The sequence below is a fragment of the Marmota marmota genome, unplaced genomic scaffold (assembly GCF_001458135.2).
Source record: "Marmota marmota marmota unplaced genomic scaffold, marMar, whole genome shotgun sequence".
Lineage (NCBI taxonomy): Eukaryota > Metazoa > Chordata > Mammalia > Rodentia > Sciuridae > Marmota > Marmota marmota.
Window position 1 is genome coordinate 34,536,664 of NW_026000082.1, and position 24,121 is coordinate 34,560,784.

Sequence of the window (24,121 nt, forward strand, 5' to 3'; positions counted from 1 at the left end):
TGCTCAGTTTTAACACCAATCCTTCTGCAAAGCTCTTCCCAACAAAGAATCTGGGAGGGGTTTCAATACTCACTTGCTTCCAGGAGAGAGCTTGGAATGATGGTCCCAGAATGTGGGGAATTCCCATAACCTGGAGATCACTGAGGGATGCTGATGTCCCTGTGAGCTCCAGGCACTGAACACAGACTTAGCTGTGACACTGGCAACTAGATCTCTTGCCAGGGGTAGAGATACCCAAGGACACAAAGAATATAACAAGGTGAAGAGTGAGGGGGCTGCAGAGAGGGAGAAAACAAGGACAGGTACCACCTCAACTCAAAACTTTTTATTATCCTGCTAGGGAGCCCCTCACAAAGGAGCCCATGGAGCAGTGGGGTGAGGTGGCAGCACAGGGCCTTTTCTGATAGCTTTAAGTGGGGAGCTGTAGTCAGATGGGAGGAAACAGCCTGTCTCCTGCTACCTGACGGCACTAACTTTGGCCCCAAGGGGACAAAGAGTGGGTCTACACCATCTGGTATACAGAGCCACTCTGCACATGTCAGCTTCACTCACCTTACCAGCCAGGCCCCAAACTGCAGGGGAGATGGGCCCAAGTGCTGGGAGGTCCTGGAAAGGGGGAAGAGGAGGCTGCATGGGTTGGAGGGCACCAGCAGATGGGCAGAGCATCCCGGTGCAGCTTCTGGCAGATATCTAAAAGAAGGACCTATCCAGCCTTCTGGAACATTCTAGAGGCCAAAGGGGAAGGCTCCAGGGTAGTAGTACACCCTATCCCACCTCAGAACCAGAGCTACTGGGCAGAGGGCAGGTTCCTAATCCACCTCTGGTCAGGGTGCTGCCTTGTCTGGTGGGTCCTTGTCCACAGTGGGCACTGGGCTGTGGCAAAAAGAGCTCTAGAGCAGGCAGGGTCTTCCCAACAGGGGGATAAGAGGGTGCTTCAAGGGCAGGGTCACAAGCCCAGGGGAAGGGGGCAGGGAGCTTCTGAGTAGCCAGTGAGATACAACAAGCAGAGAGCCCTGCCCTACACTCATTCTCAGACCCTTCATCCCACCCTCCTAGTCCCCAAGTCCAACAGAGCAGGCTACCCCTGCCTTTGGGGGTGAGGAGAAAGAATCTGGGACCATAAGAGGCTTCTTCCATGGAAGCCTGGTAGGCTTGAGGCTGTGTGGCAGCTATCACCGCAGGTTGAAGACCAGGCTGACGGTCAGGATGATGCCCAGGAGGAGGACGAAGGGCAGCCAGGTCTTCACGAAGGCTCCGATGCTGACAGAGAGGGAGAAGAGCAAGGGTGGGCAGGAGCAGATGACAGGCATGTGGCCCTGAGCCCCATCTAATTACAACCCTGACAGCACTGCCCCTGCTAAGGAGTCCCTGGAACTACTTCCCATTCCCAAACTCAATTAAGGAATGGAACCTGGCTAGTGCCCACTTTTGAGGACCACCAGATCCGGGTGGAGATCAGACTCTGCTGGAAAAGGGGGGTGTGCTGCCTCTGGGTCTCACTGGCTCCACCCATAATCACTTATCTCTGAGAAGAGGGCACCAGCAAGGAGACCAGGAATTTAAGTTTGGGTGTGAAAGCCATGAGTGGCCTCTGCTGTGGCCTTCATGATGGAGCTCACTGGGGATAGGGGATTGGTGAGTGTTGGCACAGTGCTATGGCTGGAGCCGAGGGCTGGGAGTCAGGGACTTGGGGCCAGCTCTGGCTCTGCCTCAATCTCTCTGTGACCACAGTTATGTTCTTCTCACGGCACCTTTAAATACCTTCCAGGCTGGAAAATGAAGACCCTGGAGAGTCTTCTTTCCAAGAAACTTTTTTTTTTTTTCCCCTGGTGGTACTAGGAATTGAACCTAGAGCTTGAATATGCTAGGCAAGAGCGTTACCACTGAGCCATATCCCCAGCCATTTTTATTTTTTGAAGCAGGGTCTTGTAAAGTTGCTGACACCAGCCTCAAACTTTCAATCGTCCTGCCTCAGCCTCCTGAGGTACTGGCACTACAGGAGTGTATCAGTACACCCAACCAAAAGTTTTGTTTTTTTTTAAATTTTTTTTTAGTTATACATGGACACAGTATCTTTATTTTGTTTATTTATTTTTATGTGGTGCTAAGGATCAAACCCAGTGCCTCACAGGTGCGAGGCAAGCGCTCTGCCACTGAGCCACAACCCCAGCCCCCAACCAAAAGCTCTTAATGATAAGCACAGCTAACAGGAAAGCTTGGAGGAGGGGCCCAGATTAGCTCAAGTGTGGGCTTTGCTGTGGGACTATGGGCAACTCACTCAACCTCTCTGAGCCCTATTTTTACTAAGAGCTGGCAATGAATGCCTTGAACCTCATAGGTCAGAAGACTGTGACTTCAAAGATCCCCCTAAGCTACCACTGGGTTCACTGCTCAAAACCTTGCCTCTCACAGGGAATTACAGGAAGGGATACTGTGGAGTAGTCACCAAACCATCCCATGAAGATCTACTTTCTTTGCCTGAGCATAGGTCTCTTAGACTTACATCCTCCCTGAGGAGCCAGAATCATTACTACCATCTTAGCAATGCCAACTGCAGTGCAGAGGCCGAGGCAACTACCCAAGGCCTCATAGCAAGTGACAACCAGGCTGGGGACCAAGGTGGAGCTGCATTTTGGCACAGTAACCTCCTTTTCCACCAGGAACTCAGCTAGTCACTCTGGAACTTCACGGCTCCAAATGGCATCTGCTCCAACTGTCCCTGCTGACTGAAGGACTCCAGACACAGCCTCACTGGGATCCTCTGGAGAGCAGCCCAGGGGAATGTACAGGTGGGAGGGCAGCTCACCTGACATACTTCCCATAAAGCAGGCAGAAGAAGCAGAGGGTCACCATGTTCCAGTTTGTGCTATTGTTGTAGCGCATCAGGTTCAGGGCCAATGCGACATGTGAATGGCAGTTGTCACAGCAGAGATTGTGCTGCAAGAATAGGAAGGATTGGGGTCAGGATGAGCGAGGGTAAACTTCCCACCCTGGTCCCCATCTCAGGAGTACTTACTGTCCCAGCCACCTACCATGCGATGCTTGTACTCCTCAGAGGCGTCATGCACAGCTGTGTCCCAGGCATTGGGCCCGCTAGCATAAACCTGAGCAGGGTCCAACTTCCAGTACCTGAGGAAGAGAGGTGGTTCTTGGCACTGGATAGGCCCCCTTGAGGCCTCTCAGCTGTAGTGATGTTCCTTGCGACCTGCTCTGTGCTGGGTGCTGAGGCCAGATCTAGGCAAGAGTCATGCAGCAGATAATAACAGGGTGAGGTGCCATGTACCACAGTGGATCCTGGGAGGACATGAAGCCAGCTCAGTTGAGGGGTACTATGGTTTGGATGTTTGCCCCACCCACACCACTGATATGTTGAAATCCTAACCCCCAATGTGAAAATACTAGGAGGTGAGGCCTTTGGGAAGTGACTAGGTCATGGGGGTATAGTTCCCATGAATGGGGTTAACGCCCGTATGAGAGTGGCCTGAGAGAACCTTGCCCCTTCCACCATGTGAGAATATAGCAAGAAGGTGCTGCGGGCCCTCACCAGGCACTCGATCTACCAGTACCTTGACCTTAGCTTTCCCAGCCTCCAGAGATGTGAGAAATATATTTCTGTGGTTTGCCACCCACTAAATGGTATTTTGTCATGGCAACCTAATGGATGAAGAGAGGGGGAGTGATATGGTTTTCTGGAGGTGACATCTGAGTCTAGTCTAATGGAAGAGAAGTCAGCGAACACAGAAAAGGGAGGCAAGGCCCTGTAGACTAAGGGGAGGGCTTGAACAAAGTGAGAGGCAGAAAATTGCAGTGTGTCCCAAAAACTAAGTGACTAAGCACTACTCAAAGATTCAGAAAGAGAAACGGGGTGATGGAATGCTGGCAGGTGAGGCAGGAGATGCAACAGGGGCCATGTCATGCAGGGACTTGGATGTCACAATGAGGAGTTTACCCATAAGCAAGCATTCTCCCCATGTCTCCCCTTGTATGGCTTGTGGAGGAGCCTATACACAGTGCCATGGTGGCATTTGGGAGCTCCTATGGGAAAAGGAAGCCCTTAAAACTGTCTTTGAAAAAATAAAACAATAACAAACAAACAGTCTTCAAAAAGCAGCCTAGCAGCAAACACCAGCCCAGAGACTCCTGGACCATATTTCCACCTGCCTGAGGAAACCAGAGTCAGTCTGCCTCCAAATTGCCTCTGCTTTGTGCCCACCTCTCCTGGGCAGCCTTGGGTATCTGCTGTTCTTTTGAGGATACTGAGGACTGAGGCATTATCACTAGGCCTGGAGCTGTTGCAAGCACCCAAGATGAAAGAAATGAAGACCTAAAGCCCCCAACTAAACCAGTTTCTCTCCCTAAGGATCTGAACTGTTTTTAATCCCTCCAAGCAGAACTTAACAGCAGCATCCAAACAATGCCTTCCTTATACCTTAAATGGCCTGTTTGCCCCCAAGGGGCAGGAATTGTGTCCAGGACACAGAGGGAGGCTATGAGCCTGGTTCTGCCACTTTCTCTGTGATCTTGACCATGTCCCTTCCCTTTCTTCACCCTTTGCCATAGAATTGAAAGCACAACCTTATAGAGCTGAGGCAAGGCTTGGATGGTCTACAGGTAAAGGCCCAGCCAGGGACTGGCATAATCAGTGCTTGATATAGGGCTGCTATGCCCTGATTGACCTGGCTGTCCCTCCCCTCCACACCTGGTCCTCCTGCTATGCCCCAGAGGACCTGGCCTGCTGCTCTGGGCAGGAGCAACCTGCCCTAGGCCAGTCACACAGGTGTTCATCACTTACTTGGCAGGCTTTCCAAAGGCCATGTTGTCTTCCTGTTGAGGGACAAGAGCAGAGGTCAGTGGGGAACCTATATCCAGGTTATATACAAACCTGGGTCAATGGCTGAAGTGCAGTGACTTAGAAGAGGGTGTATCAGGGGTGGGCAAAAGTGGAGTGCAGATCTGCTAGGGGGCTGGCATGATTTCTAAAGTGCCAATAGTGGCTTTTCTGTGGGAAGAAGGCAGTGGGATACCCAGGGAATTCTTGCATTCTCTGGCATCTTTCTGATCTTTGGTCATGGGCTGGAGGTTTCCTTCATGGTGTAAATGCTAATCTTCTGTGCTCCTGACCCAATAATGATGGCTTTCACAGAGCCAACTCTATGCCTGGCAGCGTCATGCATTCACAGTAGAATGGGGGCTGCTGGGCTTAGAGAGGCTTCCAACAAGGGACATGCTAACAAAGTCCTAGGCTCACCACATAAAACCTGGCATAGAGGAATTATGCAGGGACAGAGTATGGGTTCAGAATCAGAATTATAAAAATATATGACAGTGAAAGTATTTTTAAGTGCAAAGGGGTTGGCCTTATTGTATTAAGATGTTGTGGTGCACACCTGTAATCCTAGTGACTGGGGAGGCTGAGGCAGGAGGATCACAAGTTCAAGGCCAGCCTGGGCAACTTAGCAAGACCCTGTCTCAAAATAAAAAATAAAAAGGGCTGGGGATGTAGCTCAGTGGTAGAGCACCCTGGGTTCAATCCCCGGACCATTACACACGAAAATAAGTCATGGCAACTATAAACAGGCTGATGCTACCAACATCTCCTTCGTTCCCATCTCCGACCTAGATACAGGCAGATGCTGCATGCTCATGTGGAGCTAGCCAGTGGACCAATATTTGCCCATTCCCAGAGAACAGACCTCAAGGAATAGAACACAGCTGATTTTCTAGAAGACCGACCTCAGGAACCATGTCAGCCTCCCCTGTCTCCCCACCTTGGCTCCCATCTTCTGAAGATCCAGAGATGTGGTTCCCAGATGATCTGACTTTACTCTTGCCTCTACCTTTACCCATGGCTTAGAACCCCAGGGGCAGAGGCAAAGGAATGGGCCAGTTACTTAAGGGTTAAGTTCCTTCTGGCCACACTGCCCTTCTGGCCTGTCTTGGAGGTAAGGAGAAACGTGATATTGGTGAGGGCTAGGGCCAGGGCTGCATGTCATCTGCATCTTCCTGGGTTTGGGAATATAGGAAGCCTGACTCCAGGCAGGACAGGCCAGCCTTCCATGCAAGCCTTGGGACCCTCCAAGGAAGGACAGAATGGGAACTCACCGAGACAAAATAGGGGCCAGCAAAGTCCCGAATGACTCCTGTGGATGTGCAGATGCCCATGTGGCCAATGATGGGGAAAAACCACCTATGAGGAAAAAGGACAGGAAAGGGACAGAGCTTAGGGGGTTTTCAACCAGTCAGAGAGATGCTGGGGATACTTTATCCAGTGAGAGCATGTGAATATAGTGTCATGTGATGAGTGCCTATGAGGGTGGTCTAGAGGGGCAGGGGGGCCCAAAAGAGGGGTAACAATCAATAACACAATGGGATGGCCCTGCACCCTCACCACAGGCTACAACCAAAAGCACAATAACAGAGAATGCCAGTGAGGATGAAGAGCAACCTCACTCATCTCTAGAGGAGCGTAAATAGTTTCTATCACTTTGAAAAACAGTTGGACACTGCACCCTATGCCTTAGCAGGTCCACTTCAGAGTATACACCCAACAGAAATGAGTGCTTGTGTCTACCTAGGCCATGAACGGAATCTTCATAGCACCTTTATTTAAAATAGCCAAAAACATCTGTTAAAACTCACTGAACTCAGAGCTATAGCTCAGTGTAGAGTACATGCCTAGGATGTGCACGGTCCTAGGTTCCATCCCCAGTAACGCAATAAACAGAAACAAAAACAGATACCAAACCTCATTACTTGTACTCTTAAAATGTATGCCTTTTATTACATATAATTATCTCCATAAAGTTGACAGAAAAATTAGTGGAAATAATCCAAATGTTGACGAACTAATGTGCAAGGACAGAGATCAGGACAAAACATGGTGTATTCCAGGAACCAAAATTCTATAGTGTTTTGTTTGTTTTTTTACTTTTTTTTTTTTTAAATGGTGTTGGAGAGTGAACCCAGGGCCTGGTGCATACCAGGTAGGCGCTCTACCTGGCTCTTTACCACTAAGCCACCTCATTACATTCCCCAGCCCTTTTTATTTATTTATTTATTTTTGAGACAGGGTCTTGCTAAATTGCCCAGACTGATCTTAAACTTGTTTGTGATTTTCCTGCCTCAATGTCCCAAGTAGCTGGGATTACAGGTGTGTGCCACCATGCCTGGCTTAACCCAGTTCATTTTTTCTTGAGATGGAGTCTTGTTGTGTTGGCCAGACACCGTCAACTCCTGGGCTGAAGCAATCCTCTGCTTCAAATCTCCAGAATATTCAGGAATTCAGGCATGTGCCACCATGCACAGCTGCCATAGGCATTTTTTAAAAAGCAAATCTCAAATGGATCTTAATATGTAACACACAGGAACTCCAGATAGATCTGTAGCCTGAGAACCATGGCCCTACAAGGCCTGAGTGCTGGAGACAATGATCCAGCTGCAGCAGGTTTCACAGGGCCAGCAGCCAGGTCCTGGTCTCAAGGCTGCCTAAGCATGAGCACAAAGCACCCTGCTAGGGAGATGGAGGCAAAACCTGTAGAGATGCAGCTCAGGGAAGTAATTACTTAGAACTGAGGTTGGGGCAGAGTCAGCAGAGATGACTTTTAACCTTGACCTGTGAAAGGACGGGATATCTAATGGCAGAAATCTCCAAAGCAGAAAGTGTGGCCTGTGCCTGAAGAATGGGAGGGGATAGGCAAAGAGGGTAGGAAGGAGGCCATTCCTGAGGCTACTACTGTAATTCCAACCGAAGATGATGGTGACCCTAACCAAAGTATGGGTGGTGGGGTGGTGAGCAGCAGATGGATTCAAGCTCTCTTTAAAAAGGAAGATTGAGTACAGTTTTAAGACTCTGGAGGTCTTCCTTGAATTATGCCTTCTACAGTAGTCACACACATCCAAGATCCATTACTCTGATTTGTCTTTTTCACAACATCCATGCACAAGTACCTGAAATTATCTTGATTACTTGGACATTGGCTGTCTCTCCACTAAAACTTAAGCTCCATTAGAAGAAGGATTTTTGTCTTGTTTACTGTAATACTCTCAAGGACAGTGCCTGGCACATAACTTTGACTCAATAATAATGAACAAATATCTGGCATTTAAAAGTGTAAAAGGAGGACCATAAGTTCAAGGACAGACTCAGTAACTTAGTGAGGCCCTGTCTCAAAATAAAAAATGAAAAGGGATGTGGCTCAGTGGTAAAGAGCCACAGGTTCAATCATCAGGAAAGAAAAAATAAAGAGCATAGCGGGAGCCAGAGGAAGCGGTGTAACTCCAGCTACTCAGGAGGACAAGGATCACAAGTTCAAGGACAGTCTTGTCAACTTAGTAAGACCCTCAGCAACTTAGACTCTGCCTTAAAATAAAAAATAAAAAGGGTCAGGGATGTAACTCAGTGTTTGCCTAGCGTATATGAGGCCCTGGGTTCAATCTCCAACCCTGCCAAGGGGAAAAAAAAAATGTAGAAAGGGTACATTCGGACTGGAGGAATAACTTCTAATATTCTATAGTTAAGTATAGTAATTTTAGTTCTCAACAATTTATATATTTCAAAATAGCTAATAGAGAGGATTTTGAATGTTCTCAACATAAAGAAACGATACATGTCTGAGGTCGATGGATATGCCAATTACTATGACATGATCATTACATATTTTAAGCAGGTATTGAAGTGTCATCCTAAATCCCATAAATATGTGCAATACTATGTGCCAATTAGAAAAAAAAGAGTGGAGGACTGAGGATGTATTCAGGGGTAGAATGTTTGCATAGCATGTGTAAAGCTTTGTGGATTTGATCCCCAGTACTGCAAAACAAAAACAAAAAACCACCAAATATTAAAAAAAAAAAAAGTGGTGTTCAATTGTGATGTAAGACAAAGACAGATGATAGTTCCCTGTGCCAAATCTAGCTCTGCACTTTTATCAACAAAACTACAATGTATTACACATGTTAGTTTCTCTCTCTTTGGCTATAGGGGAGTCCTCTAAAAAGAATATGAGTCCTTTGATGGGCCCATGATTATCTTACTCATCTTGGAGTTATGAACACCTGCAGATAGACCTGAATACAACTGGCATGCGAATGGCTTCTGGCCCAGATGACTGAGGATCATGGTGCCTGCAGAAGACCATGCACAAACGGTTTTTGAAGAATGAGAAAAATTGAGAGAAAATAGGATAATATGACAGGTTTTAACAAAACCAGTAGGTTCCCTAAATACCCCATCCAGTTACTTTCACATTAATATTTTATTTTCTTCATACCACTAACCACTATCAGAAGTTCTATAGTTAGTTTACAGTCTACTCCTTCCACCAGGACTGACACTCTACAAGAACAAGCACTGCATCTGCTTTATTCACCATTGTATATTCTTAACACCTAGAACTATCTGGGCACATAGCAGTCACTTAGCAAATGTGTAGTATCGATTGAATTAATGAACACATGTTCTTTAAAAACATATTTTTAAATTTGGTATTAAAATTTTGGATGCTCTTAAATGCACAAGCGTTTGAAAACAAAACAATTTAAGTATTTTAATATAAATGTTGAGAACACTTTAGGATGTAGCATGTAAGCAACAAATGATTCCTCTCTGGAACTGCACTTGGCTATTTCTGATAGGAGGAACAAATCTATTACACTGTATTAAAGGAGATAAGGTACAGCTAGAAGATAACAAGTTACACAGTCAGAAAATTGAGTTTTGAAAGCCTTTGCTTGCTGGGGTAGGCATCTAACCAAGACTATGCTAGAAGCTCAGCTTTACCATGGAAGAAGATAATTCCTACCTTAGAAAGTGGCTGTGAAGGGGCTGGGGCTGTGGCTCAATAGCAGAGTGCTTGCCTAGCATGTGTGAGTCACTGGGTTCGATTCTCAGCACTGCATATAAATGAATAAAACAAAGGTCCATCGACAACTAAAAAAATTTAGAACAAAATTAAAAAAAAAAAGTAGCTATGAAATTTATGGAAAATGGGAGTGAAAAGGCTTGGCAAACTGGCACTTGGAGGAGTGGTTACTGTTACCAGTTGAAGTATGAGGGTAGCAAGCAGCAGCTGTGCACCTGCCTCTCCCCTGACAAAGGCTATACACAGAACCTTCCTATGGGAGGCAGACACTCTGGGACCTGCACCTGCTTTGCGACTGAGATGGTGTGTAAGACACAGGGTTGGTCTCCCAGACCTCTGGTGGCCCTTCCCACGTAGACCTCCCAGGAGAGGTATGGCCCCTGCCAGACTCCTACTGTTGCTTCCAGACGCAGCGGGATGTCTTGTATACTGCAAGTGATCAATAAGCATTTGCTCAATGAATGAATAAACCCGAGAATGAATGAAGACATCTCCTCGGACCAAGTTAGGGGCCCCTGTTCGGTACGCCTGCAGCCTCCAGCCCCCTGGCCTTTCCCGCCTACCTACACTTGTTTTTCTCCCAGACTAGCCCGGCTGCAACCAGGACAGGTAGCATGTCCCAATTGTCAGCGGAAAAAGGCGGGGCGCGGGTGGCAGGATTCTGGCGACTGAGTGAGGGATGCGGGCCATCCCAGGGCGAGGGCGAGGGCTTGCAGCGTATCGGGGGCAGGGAGACCCACCGCTGGAGGACACCGCAAGGGCTCCGGCTCTCTCTGGGCCCTCTTCATCACCCTAGACGGACGCAGAAGGAGACTCACGTGAGCACCGGGATGGGCGTCCATACCACGCAGTAGGGGAAGCGGCTCCGTTCCACGTCCATGGTGACGCCGCTGGAGCAGTGGTACTGCTTCATGTCCGTCTGGGCCGCCGTCTGCACCTCCACTTCCGCCATCCCGGGAGGGGGCGGTGGCGGCGGCAACAAGAGCGGAGAACTCCCTTCCGCTTCCGCCATGCTGTGCTCGTCCCGCTCCGGCGGCCCTGCTCGGCGCGGCTAGTCCCTGTGGCGTCACTTCCCGGAGGTGGGGTCCGCGCCTCTAGGCCTTCCCCCCGGGAATTGGAGCCGCGTCCCTCTAGGCCCGGCCAGCCTCGCCCCCTAGGACCACGTAGCCGCTGAACCTATGCGTCCACGCTGCCCTCAGGCATCTGGCAGTCTAGCGCGGACACCCGCGACGATCTCTCTAGTTCAGTGCACTGAGGGCTCCTGACAGGTGTGGTGCAGGCTTTCTATAGAAGCACTTCTTAGGTGCCAAGCACTTGACATTGTTTCTTATTCCCATAAACTGACTAGACATGCAAATTTAAGTATTTTTCTTATTGTACAAATGAGAAACTGTGGCTCTCGAGGTGAGGTGAGGGACCACGACTCAAACCTGTCTTTATATCTCCCTTGGCCTTTTCGTTCTATGGCTTCTCACAAGGTAATGGTAGTATAAAGGAAGGCCAGACTGTAATCTTGTGTGTGCCTGTGTGTGAGCAGGGGAAACCTGCCTGAAGATATTTGAGCTGAGCCTTGATGTTTGCCAGGTGGCACAGGAGAGGGGGATGGATGCAGCCATGTAAGAAAGGAAGGCCTGGAGGAGCACTATGTGCAGCAGAGTGTGAATAGCATCCTGGCTGGAGTGAACCACAAGTCTCCGATGTGATCCGCTCCTTCATCAAATGGGAAAATGAAGGCTCAGGGAAGTTAAACAATTGTCTGAGATCACGCCCAATAATACAGAGAGGCCAGGCTTTAGTCTTGGAGTCTTGGATTTAGAGGGATGCCAAGATAGACACAGGAAATGAAATCTGCTGGGGAGGGGACATGTGGAAGACAAGAAAGAAGGCAGCCATTAAAAAATCAGGCTAAAGGAACAAATTCACTCAGGAAGGTGGAAGCCGCACCTTTTGGGAAGGTCTTTCTCCCATTGAATTACTCTTCTTCACTGCTGATCTAGGGAAAGCTTGCTATCTGCTTTTGGGCACATAATACTTAAACTCTGAGAGATAACAGTAGTCCCTTCTAACCATAAAATCTGTAAGAATGTATGGTTAAGAATCCAATTTTTAAAAAATTGGTACTGAGGATTGAACCCGGGGATGCCTAACCACTAAACAACATCCCCAGCCCTTTTATTTTGAGACAGGGTCTTGCTAAATTGCTGAGACTAACCTTGAACTTGTGATCTTCCTGCCTCAGCCTCTCAAGTCACTCAGATTACAGGCGTGCACCACCATGCCTGGCTTAATGTAATTTGGTATGTCTGTCTCTGCTATGGAATCCTAAGGACCTTGACTTGAGTAGCTACCACAGCTCCTGGTACAGAGCAGATGCCTACTCAGTGTTTACTGATGTATTGGATGATTGAACAAACAGATGTTTTCTAAAAGCTTCATAAGTATCACATCTGGAAATGATTCTAATCCACTAAAAATTCTTTGAGCATGTTTGCACTTGTCCTATAACCTTGTGTAGCATGTGATCCTTGAAGACAGGGAACTATTCAGCACAGGGCACGGGATAGATTAAGTGTGCAGTATAGAGTTGTTGGATAAATTACATTACTTTTCCTTCAGGTCACTGTAGTTATCCAATCTCTTCTGGATGACAGGCTCCCCAAAAGATCTGTGCCTTGAAATTCTTCTACTGTCATAGTAAGTCCATATGCCTGTTGAACATTTGTTGTTGTACGTATGCTCTGCTACAAATTTGGTAGTACTGTTAGGGGAAAGACAGGTGTGAATGGTGGGAACATGAGGTTAAGAGAATACTTCTATAAAATGGGCCCACTGTGCTGATCCCCACATGCTTTCTTTTCCAAGAAGCAGTTTATCTGCAGCCCTGCCTGGCCTCAGTGTACAGGATGTGTTACATCCCTCAGAAAACTACCTGTTAACTGCAGGAGAAATGCAGGCCCAAAATAATGTTGATAGGAGGAACCAAAGTTACCCTGAAGAGGGAGACTTGTGACCACATCCTGAAACTCTGGGAGATAACAGTAGTCCCTCCTAACCATAAAATCTGTAAGAATGTATGGTTAAGAATCCAATTAGAACTGGTCAGCATGGGCCAAAGATACCTAGAGTTGCCATGGAAAGTCAGATATCATTTTCCTGTCAGTCAAAAGTCAAGAGTTACAGAAAACTTGGAATGGAACCACCATTTGACCACTTATTCCACCCAAAGGACTAAAAATTAGCATATTATAGTGATGCAGCCACATCAATGTTTATAGTGGCTCAATTCATATTAGCTAAGCTGTGGAACCAACCTAGGTGCCCTTCAACTGATGAATAAAGAAAATGTGGTATATATACACAATGGAATATTACTCAGCCATAAAGAAAAAAAAGGAATTATGGCATTTACCTGTAAATGGGGGGAATTGGAGACTATCACGCTAAGTGAAATAAGCCAATCTGAGAAAAAAACAAAGGCTGAATGTTCTCTCTGATATGCACACCCTAACGCATAGTAAGGGTGGTAGGAGGGAAGATTAGAAGTTAATTGGATTAGAGAAAGGGGAATGAAGGGAAGGGAGGTGGAGTGGGAATAGGAAAGACAGTAGAATGAATTGGACATAATGTCCTTGTGTTCATATATGAAATATACAACCAGTGTAACTCCACATCATATATAACCCCAAGAATGGGAAGTTATACTCCATGTATGTCTAATATGTCAAAATACATTCTACTTGTAATGTATAACTAAAAAGAATATAAAAAAAGTTAAAGAGATGTGCCGCAGTCTGGCTGGGCACAATTCACGAGCCACTTATTAAGCAGGAACGAATTTTATTTTTTGAACACACACGCAGCACCAAGCGAGCTCTTCAGGAATTCCCTCAGAGCCCAACTGCCACTACCGGCTCTCCCCCGGCCAGCCTCTCAACCGCTCTTGAGGCCGATTGGCTGGGTCGTGTGGGCGGAGCCAAAAGAATCCCCCAATGAGCAGCTACATGGTCTGAAAGGGGAAACAGCCCAATGAGCATCACTGCAGAGGAGCCAATCAGCTGGTTGCTGGGAGCCAATCAGCTGGTTGCTGTGGCCGCTTTGCTGTGGCTCTCAACAAAGGTGGACCTGGGTGGGTCTCTCTGGAAACTTCTCTGGGATCCCCAATAAAACTGTAGTGCAGGACAGGCACATTGTCCTTCTCTTTTCTGTCAGGACCCATTCCCTCCATTGAGAATGTCCCCATTCCCTTTTCCTATCCCTTCAATAAACTCTTTCCTGTTACTCTGAGCAACATGTCTGAAATCTTTCTGACTTAATTGAAAGACAGCTAACCTCCATTCATTCTTCAAGTCTCTGTTAAATGTTACCTTCTGAGAGCTCATCCATGGTCTTCCAGTCAAAATTAGAAAGACCCTCCTGATCTCCATTGGAAATTCCTTTTCTAATTTTTTTTTGTAGTTGTAGATGGACAGAATGCCTACATTTATTTTTATATGGTGCTAGGGATCAAATCCAGTGCCTCACACGTTCTAGGCAAGTGCTCTGTCGCTGTCACTGAGCTATAGCCTCAGCCGGGAAATTCCTTTCCTTTTTTCTTTTTAATATATATTTTTTGTAGTTGTACACAGTAACTTCTATTTATTTATTTATTTTTATGTGGTGCTGAGGATTGAGCCCAGGACCTTGCATGTGCGAGGCGAGCACTCTACTGCTGAGCCATAACCCCAGTTCCCCAAATTCCTTTTCTTTATAACACATTTGTATCTATGTAGTGTTTACTTCCCCCACTAAACTGGAAACTCCTTGAAGGCAGAGTGTATTTGTTTTGTTCACTTCTAGTAGGGTGCTAAGCACATATTTGTTTAATAAATATTTATTAAATTTAAAAAATGGCAAATACTTATAGGTTGACATTACACGAGGGCAGGACCCTAGTTTGTCACCTACTCTCACTTCATGCTCTGAAACTTTTTAAGGGGCTCCTGGAGGTTGGTGGGCACAGTGCCCGGGCATCGGTTCTGGTCAGAGCCCTAGCTTCCTTCCCTATGGCTTGCATCATCCTTCCTTTGGCCTGGGCGGGTACAGAAGCAGGGGCTGAGGACCAGGTAGCTGGAGGAAGAAATAGCTCCTTCTCTGCCCCTCCTGGGGCCTCTTCCAGGCTCATCTTCTACCATAACCCCGTACAGGGCCCCTGCTCTCACTCACATCACCTTGGTTCTTACCCAATGAAACAGCCTCCCTGGCCTGCGCCCTTGCCTCTTCTGCTTCCCTTTTCACCCATAGACAGATGGGAAATCTCCATCAAAGACTAACACTGCCTTCCAGGCTCAGAGGATCACAGCAGGGGCCTGGAAGAAGCTCCTCTTACACAGAGAGCTTGGGTCAGGATTGATAGGGTTCAGAGCTTCCCCTCCCTCAACATGTATACCAACCAAAAATAGGAATGACCATCTGGATCCATTTACTGGGCTGGCTGGGGGAGAGAAAGATGGCAGAGAGGGAACTATCAAGCTGGCAAACCTTTGAGAGTGAGATGCTGCTTGTTTGAAGGGTGAGCTTGGAACACTTCTGTCTTGGTGGGAGCAAGGGCACTCCCTCACATGGACCCATGTAGTAGTTCACAGGACTCTCTCACCTCCTCTCTCAGGGCGTCTCACTCATCCTGGCATTCAAGGTTCCCCATGGGCTGATCCCAAATTTCCTTTCCAGGCTCTTCTCTGTCTCCCTCCAACTTGCCTGGCATTAGCCTCACTGGTATATTTGCCCTTCAGAGAGCAAGCTCTGCACTTCGTACCACCCGTCTTTGCTTACACTGTTCCTTAATTGAGGATGTCCTTCCCCGCCTCTTCTATACCATGTTCAAGGTTTCAGGCAAATGCTCCCTCTTTGCTCCCAGAGCACGAAGGCTGTTTCCACCTATTGAATATTCATGTGTACTTGCATTAGCATTAGTTGTTTACATGTCTGTGTCCCCCAAGAGACTGTGAACTCCTTGAGAAAGAAGACTAACTGGATCTACTGGTCACTGTAGTCAGCAGGGTATCCAGCAGATAGGAAGTGGAAAGGGAATGTCCTCAAGGTTATTCATTGACCATAGAGTCTCCTTAAGGGGAAGAATCACCTCAACCATTGATCCTACAAGGGTGAAACAGGGCTGAGCCAGGTGATGCAGTGTGAGGCATGTGGCAGGGCAGAATTCTCTCTTCTGCAGTTTTTCTGCTCAGCTTTATTATCACCCTCTGTGGCTATGGGAGACTGGGTCTCTCTCCATCTCTCTTTGCATCATGGCTCCAAAACTTTCCATGACTGTAGGGGAGTACCCAAGGAGTCCAGGATAACACAGGATACCATTTGACGACCGACTCTGATGTTTTAGATGCCAGAGTTCACAAAACTACTTCCTTTTTCACTCCATTTTGTGGATGGGCAAACTTACCCAAGGTTATAAAAAGCACAGGTAGGGGTGGAATCTAATAGACTCTCTAGGGGCGGGGGGGGGCAGTAAAGCATGAGGGTGGACATGTGGACTCTGGAGTGGGCCAGCTGACCCACTTGGTGACTGTCACACCATCGAGATTAGCTGAACCTGTTAGGGCACCAGTTTCCTTGTCTCTAAAGAAGGAAACAATAATCTGAGTCTTGTCTACATTTTGTGTGGCTTGATAGCTTCTACCTGAATCTGGTCAAAACACAGATTCAGTGCCAGCCATTGTAGCACTTATAACCAAACATCACTCCCGCGCACACATGACTACTTCAAAAGCACTTTGATGTGCAGGATCTCACTATGACTTGGAGCCTCCTTACAATGCAGTGAGATCAACAGAGCAGGCAGCAATACCCATTTTACCCATGATGAGAGATATATTCAGAGGTTCAGGAACTTGCTGGAAATCTAAACACATATTAGACAGAGTTGGGGTTCTGAACCAAATCCTTTTAGGGCCACTGGAGAGGTGAAGGATGACCAGTCTTCGTGTTTATAAATCAACATAAAATAAGTATAAACACTAGGACCAGAAAGTATTTTATTTACGAAAAAGAAATAAGTGGGAGTAGGAGGCAGGACCATTGAGTGGCACATGCCTCCCATCATGTGCCTGTCAGAATGCCTTCTATCTGCCCACTTTCCCTGCCAGACATGTTTGTATCCCTAGGCCTGACAAAGATCCTGGCACATGGTGGGGCACTCAATGATGGCAGGAAATGCTGGAGAGGACAGTCCACAGTGAAATCCAATGTTCAGAGATCATTCACAACTCTGTATTTGTGTTCTATGACTTCCAGGTAATCTGGAGGCTCCAGGAGGTCAGGGACTGGGTCTCTTCTGTGCATTTCCATTGTGCCAGTGCACAGTTCAATGCCAGGTACACAGAAGCTCAAAGAGTAGTCATAAGAAAGTGACTTTGTGTGTGTGCTTGTCACTGGGAATTGAACCCGGGGCCCCACATGTGCCAAGAAATTTTCTTTTATGTGCAAGGCCCTGTGTTTGACTCCCCAGCACTGCCAGGAAAAATAAAAAGAAAGAAAAAAGAACTGGATTAGGAATCCGAGATTTGTCCTGGCCTTTTTTCTTATTCACTGGAGGTCCTGGTGGCAAGCTATCCCCTTTTGCCCCCTTTTGGAACTCACTGTCCATATTTGTATAGTGTGGATAGAGCTAGATCAATGGTTCTCAGTTCTAGCTGCACATTAGAATGAATCTAGCATGTTTTAGGATAATGGATGGGTGCCTGGGTTCCACTTCAAACCAATTAAAACAGACTATCTGGGGGTGGGACATGGGAAGTTTGCAAAGTATCCTGGGTGATTCTGATCCATAGCCAGCGCTGAGAGCCTTTGGGCTAGCTAACTTCTCATTACCTTTTAAGTTCTGCAACCACATTTTGGCATGCTCCTAAGCACAGAGACAGGCAGCAGGCCTCTGGGGTCACACTTGCCTACCACAAACACAGAAGTCCCAATCTCTCATGTCTGTTTTGCTATCCGTTCATTGTGTGGATTTATCTGAGCCCCAGGCTCTCTATCAGCAGGGCCAGTGACTCACACATGCACGCTTTAAAAATGGAACACCACCGATCTTCATACTATCTCTAGTTTTTGCCCTTTCCAGAAAGTCATATAGTTGAATTCAAAGAATATATATATATCTCCTTTTCAGACTGGCTTCTTTCACTAAGAAATATATGTTTAAATTTCCTTCATATTGTGTCTTGGTTTGTTTTGGAAGCCAGTCTCACTATGTTGCCCAGGCTGGTCTTGAACTCCAGAGTTCAAGTGACTCTTCTGCCTTAGCCTCCCCAGTAGCTAGGAACACAGGCACTTGTTACTGCACCCAGAATACCTGCTGCTTTTTTTTTTTCTGGGTACTGGGGATTGAACCCAGGTGTACTTGACTACTGACTTACATCCCCTACCCCTTTTATTTCTTTGAGACAGGGTTTCACTAAATTGATTAGGGACTTGCTAAGTTGCTGAGGCTAGCCTCCTGCCTCAGCCTCTTAGGGTTTCTAGGATTACAGATGTGTGCCCCCATGCCCCATGATTTTGTGTGTGTGTGTGTATGTGTGCGTACAGGGAAGGAACCCAGAGCCTCATGAATGCTAGGCAAGCGCTCTACTACAAGCTACAAGCCAACCTCCTGTTATCTTTTGGTGTCTTGATAGCTCATTTCTTTTTATCATGAATAATATTCCATTGTGTGGTTGTACTAGTTGATCCATTCACTTTTTGAAGAACATCTTGGTTGCTTCCAGCTTTTTGATGATCAAGAATAAAAATGCTATAAATATTCATGTACAGATTTTTGTGTGGATATAAGATTTCAACTCTTTTGGGTAAGTACCAAGGAGTGTAGCTGGATCATATAGTAAGACTATGTTTGGCTTCATAAGAAACTGCCAAACTGTCTTTGAAAGTGGCTGTACCATTTTGCATCTCCATTGGCAATGAATGAGAGTTTCTGTTGCTCCACATCCTTGGCAGCATTTGGTATTGTCATTAATTTTTTTTTTTTTTTAGCCATTCTGAGTTGTGTAGTATTATTTTCACTTTTTTTTTTTCAGTATTAGGGATTGAACCCAGGGATGCTCTACTACTGGACTACATCCCCAGCATTTTTTTAGGTACCAGGGATTGAACTCAGGGGCACTCAACCACTGAGCCACATATCCAGCCCTTTTTTTGTATTTTATTTAGAGACAGGGTCTCACTGAGTTGCTCAGCACCTCACTTTTGCCGAGGCTGGCTTTGAACTCGCAACCCTCCTGCCTCAGCTTCCCAAGCCACTGGGATTACAGTTGTGCACCGCTGCACCCAGCCATCCCCAGCCCTTTTTTGTTTTTAAGACAGGATCTTGCTAAGTTACCCAGCCTGACCTTAAACTTGTGATCCTCCTGTTTCAGCTTCCCCAAGAAGCTGACATTACCAATGGGAGCCACTGTCCACAGCTCATTGTTATAATTTGCAATTTCCTAATGACATAATGTTGAATGCCTTTTCATATGCCATTAGCCACCTATCTATCATCTTTGGTAAGGAATATGTTCAGATTTTTTTTTTTTTTGTACTGGGGATTTAACCCAGGGAGACTTTACCAGCCTTTTTAAAAATTTTGAGACAGGGCTGCTGAGGCTGGTCTTGAATTTACCATCCTCTCTCAGCCTCCCAAGTCACTGAACTCTAATGTAAGCTATAGACTTTGGTTCATCATCAGTATCAATATTGGTTTTTAATTGTTACAAATGTATCACACTGGGATTACATGTGTGCACCATAGCGCCAGGCTTGTTCAGATCTTATGCCCACTTTCAAATTAGGTTTTCAAATTGTTGAGCTTTGGGAGTTCTTTGTATATTTTAGATTCAAGACCTTTACCTGATATGTTTTGGAAATATTTCTGCACAGCCCTTGGCTTGTCTTTTTCATTCTCTCTTTTTTTAATGTTTATTTTTTTAGTTGTAGTTAGACACAATACCTTTACTTCATTCATCTATTTTCATGTGGTGCTGAGGATCAAACCCAGGGCCTTGCAAACACTAGGGCGAGCACTCTACCACTGAGCCACAACCCCAGCCCCTGTCTTTTTCATTCTCTTAACAGTGTGTTTTGCTGAGCAGAAGTTTTTAATTTGAATCAAGTCCAACTTGTGAATCTTTCTTTCATGGATTGTGGTCTTGGTGTTATATCTAAAAGCTTATTACAAGACTCAAGGTCATTTAGCTTGTTATTTTCTAGGAGTTTTTATATTTTTGTATTTTACATTTATTATACATCATGAGTTAGTTTTTGTGAGTTTTTTTTGCATGTGATTGTCCAGTTGTTCCAGCATTGTTTGCTGAGAAAGGATAGTCCTCTATCAAATTGACTTTGCTCCTTTGTATGGGTCTATTTCTGGATTCTTACTCATTCCATTGGTCTGTCTATTCTTTTGCCAATACCACACTGTCTTTATTATTGTAGCTTTTAGTATTTTATTTAATTCATATATTGGTACTAGGGATTGAACCCAGGGGTGCTTTACCACTGAGCCACATCCCCAGCCCTTTTAATTTTGTTTAGAGGACAGGGTCTCACCAAGTTGCTCAGGCTGGTCTTGAACCTATGGTCCTCCTGTCTTAGATTCCCTAGTTCCTGGGATTACAGATGTGTGCCACTGTGCTCAGCTTCTTCACTGTTGTACTGGCTATTCTAGGTCTTCTGCCTCTCCATATAAACTTTTGAATCAATCTGCTGAAAACTTAATTTGCTGGTACTTGTAACTGGGATTATGTTGAAGTTGTGTATCAAGTTGGAAAGAACCAACAAGTTAATAATGTTAAATCTTCCTGTCCATAAACAAAGTATCTCTATTATTTTTTAAAATATTTTTTAGTTGCAGATGGACACAGTATATTTATTTATAATCTAGTGCCTCACACATGGTAGGTAAGCACTCTACCACTGAGCCACAACCCCAGCCCCTACTCTACTTATTTTGATCTTCTTCGATTTCTTATTAATTTTGTAGGTTTTTTTTTTTTTGCGGGGGTGGGTACCAGGGATTGAACTCCGGGGCACTCAACCACTGAGCCACATACCCAGCCCCCCCCCTTTTATTTTGTATTTTATTTAGACAGGGTCTCACTGAATTGCTTAGCGCCTTGCTGTTGCTGAGGCTGGCTTTGAAATTGCAATCCTCCTGCCTCAGCCTCCCAATCCTCTAGGATTACAGAATTTTGTAGTTTTATTCACATAGATATTTACATTTTATTAGATTTCTATGTTTTTTTTGTTTTGTTTTGTTTTGTTTTGAGTGCTAATGAGGGGTGACTGGTGGAGCACAGGGTACTTCTGGAGCAGTGAAACTATTCTGTTTGAAAATGTAAAGTTGGATACCTGACATTATGCAGTTGTCAAAACATGTATAGAGCTATACAACCCAGAGTGAACTCTAATGTAAGCTATGGACTTTGGTTCATCATCAGTATCAATACTGGTTTATTAACTGTTACAAATGTATCACACTAATGCAAAATGTTAATAATAGGTAAAACTGAACCAGGGAGAGGGTATATGAACTCACTGTACTAGGTGCTCAATTTTCTGTGTGCCTAAAACTTTCCTAAAAGAGTAAACACCATTAATTTAAAGGAGGTGGGGTAGGGAAAAGAATAAAGGAGCACCAACTCCAAGTGAGAGGGCTAGTGGGAAATTCTTCTAATGGCTCCTCCTTTCCTATGGGAGGAGCCGATGGTCTCTCACCAATCAGAGAAAATCCTTTATAATCTGGCCAAATGAAATCACTTAGGGTCCACGAGGGAATCTGTGACACTGTACTATTCCCTTGGCCTGGAACACTGTCTTCCCTTGCATGATCTGGAAGTATCTTGAAGCTTCTGCAGACTTCAATTTGGGAACACAGAAGAATGATGCCCCAGCCTGTAGCACTTGCTTTATAATGCCACCTACTGTGTTTCTGGTAGGACCTCTTTCTGTTTGGTCTCCTGGATGAAACCAAGCATAACTAGGTGGCTCCAACCTGGTTCTTCCCAAATGTACAAGCAGAAGAATCACAAAGTTTCAGTAGAGAAATTACATTCTCATAGCACTGAACCACAGTTCCTAAACTGCATCAAGGACCCTTAGGGCTTCATGGCAAATTCCAGGGGTCAAGGTAGGATATTTTATATTTGATAAGTACTCAACATCTATTGGATATTGAGAAAATTACTAGTTCAAGGTAGTTCAGTTTCTTTATTAGATTGGCACCGCATTGCTTTTGACTGTCTTTAAAAAGCTGGGTTTTAGCTGGGTGTGGTGGTGCACACCTATAATTCCACTACTCAGGAAACTAAGGAAGGCAGTCAATTCAAATGTAAGTTCAAGGCCAGCCTTGGCAACTTAGTGAGGTCACGTCTCAAAATAAAAATGTTTTTAAAAGGTGGGGATGTAGTTCAGTTGTAAAGTACCCCTGGGTTTAATCCTCATCCTGGAGGGATGGGGAGAAAGCTGGGCACAGTGGTGCAGGCCTGTAATCCCAGAAGCTTAAGAGGCTGTGGCAGGAGGATCACAAGTTCAAAGCTAACCTCAGCAATTTAGCGAGATTCTGTCTCAAAATAAAAATAAAAAGGGCTGGGGATGTGGCTCTGTGGTTAAATGTCCCTGGATTCAATCCCCAGTACAAAAAAAAAGCAAATGAAATTCAATGTAGAATAGGAAACATGGCTAACAGTGTCTGTTCTGATTGGAAAGTCTGACAAAGTTGTGGTGGTACCCAGCAGGTGCACAGATCACATTAGTAACTGCAGTTATTTAAGAATATTATGTATATTATTTTAAATAGCAACTAACTTGTTAGGACATAAACATGTGTTAAGTGATTGGGGCTTGACTACTTAATAAACTGAACTAATAGTTATTTCTTTTGACTTAGGTGCTCCATGAAAAAATTACCAGGATGCTAATGGTGCTGTGAACAGAGAAAGTTTGGAATCCTCTGGTCTAAGAAATCATCTGATAATCTAGAACACAAAAACAAAAGCAGAAACAAAAACAAAACCTTGCAGGTTTTGAAATCAATTTAGTGGATTACAACCAGTATTTTTTCCCTAACAAAATAGAAATGTAAATAGAGCAAATTGCCTGTAGCAAGGGTAAGTAAAACTTTTTCGCTCATCACATATATACAATATACACACAAACATACGTGTGTGTGTATGTGAGATATTTAAATGTGTGTGTATATACACATACACAAAACAAAAACGTACTTACACACGGGTACGCATGTGTTTCTTGGGTCACAGTATGAACTGTATATTTCTCATCTGAATATATGAATTCTGGTTTTAAAAGTTTGAAAAACCACTAAGACTCCAAGCCCCTTATTTTTCAGGAACGAGCCAGAGAGTGAAAGCTGATTACTGCAAATTGCAGTCACCAGTGCTGGGCTTTGTGCTAGACCTTGCTGGGCTGAATGGTCTCAGCTCCCAGAGGCCTACAGGCAGGCCTCATTCTGCCTGGTAGAGGAGTAGTTACTCAAGGAAGGCGGTCAACTTAGTGAGGTCACATCTCCTCTCATGGAGGTACCCTCACTTTTGTCTCAAGACCCATGTGCACTCCACAAATGCCACCAGCCACAACTAGAACAAAATGGTTTTAATCAATTGCGTCACCCTCACTCTCCTGGGAGCGGAGCAACAAAAAGGCTCGGCTCCTGCCCCCAGAGGACAGTAAGGCTTATGTGTCCCTCCACACTGCAGGGCCCAGGCTCTGGGCAGGCAGCGGGGGGAGGCAGGAGGCAGGGAGGGAGGAAATGGTGGGTGGCTCGAACACAGGAAAGCAAAGGGGCCCTGGCCAGTTCTTGTACCCCAGGGCCTAGCCCCAGTACTCCTGCTCCCTACTCCCTGGCTAGAGAAAGGTCATGGAAAGAGACAGGGGAGCAAGTCCCAGCAGCAGGAGAAGCAGCAGCAGCTGTTTCCTTCACCAATAAATATACTTCATTACCAAGCTAGAAGAGAGGGGTGGGAAGCAGGACTGGGGTGGGCAGGAAGGGGAAGAAGCTGCCACCTGTGTCGCTGGGATTAAAGCAATGAGATGGTGCCAGACCCCCCACCACTAGCCTCACCCCCCTCGTCTTCTTAAAACTGTGAAAAAGCTTTTAACATGGCCCTCCTGTCTCCAGGGCTGCTCTGAAGCCTGACTGAGAGGAGGCACCTGGCAGAGACAGGGGCTGAGTGAGGGAGAGGGAGTGAGGGAGAGAGAGGGAGGGAGGGAGAGAGAGG

At 45.8% G+C, this 24,121-nt stretch overlaps 1 protein-coding gene across 2 annotated transcripts; it reads right to left on the minus strand.

Moving 5' to 3' along the window:
- Positions 1 to 310: 310 nt before the first annotated feature.
- Positions 311 to 10,938, minus strand: Tmem222 (transmembrane protein 222). Of its 2 annotated transcripts, XM_015485434.2 has the most exons (6): positions 10,679 to 10,938; positions 6,103 to 6,187; positions 4,793 to 4,824; positions 3,033 to 3,129; positions 2,807 to 2,937; positions 311 to 1,260 (listed from the first exon to the last, which is right to left on the minus strand). In XM_015485434.2, the coding sequence occupies exons 1-6, from the start codon at positions 10,870 to 10,872 to the stop codon at positions 1,173 to 1,175; spliced, it is 627 nt and encodes a 208-aa protein (XP_015340920.1). In that variant the 5' UTR covers positions 10,873 to 10,938; the 3' UTR covers positions 311 to 1,172. The 2 variants fall into 2 exon arrangements, with proteins under 2 accessions (XP_015340920.1, XP_048671997.1); XM_048816040.1 differs by lacking the exons at positions 4,793 to 4,824; positions 6,103 to 6,187 and having other exon boundaries at positions 10,679 to 10,924.
- Positions 10,939 to 24,121: the final 13,183 nt, after the last annotated feature.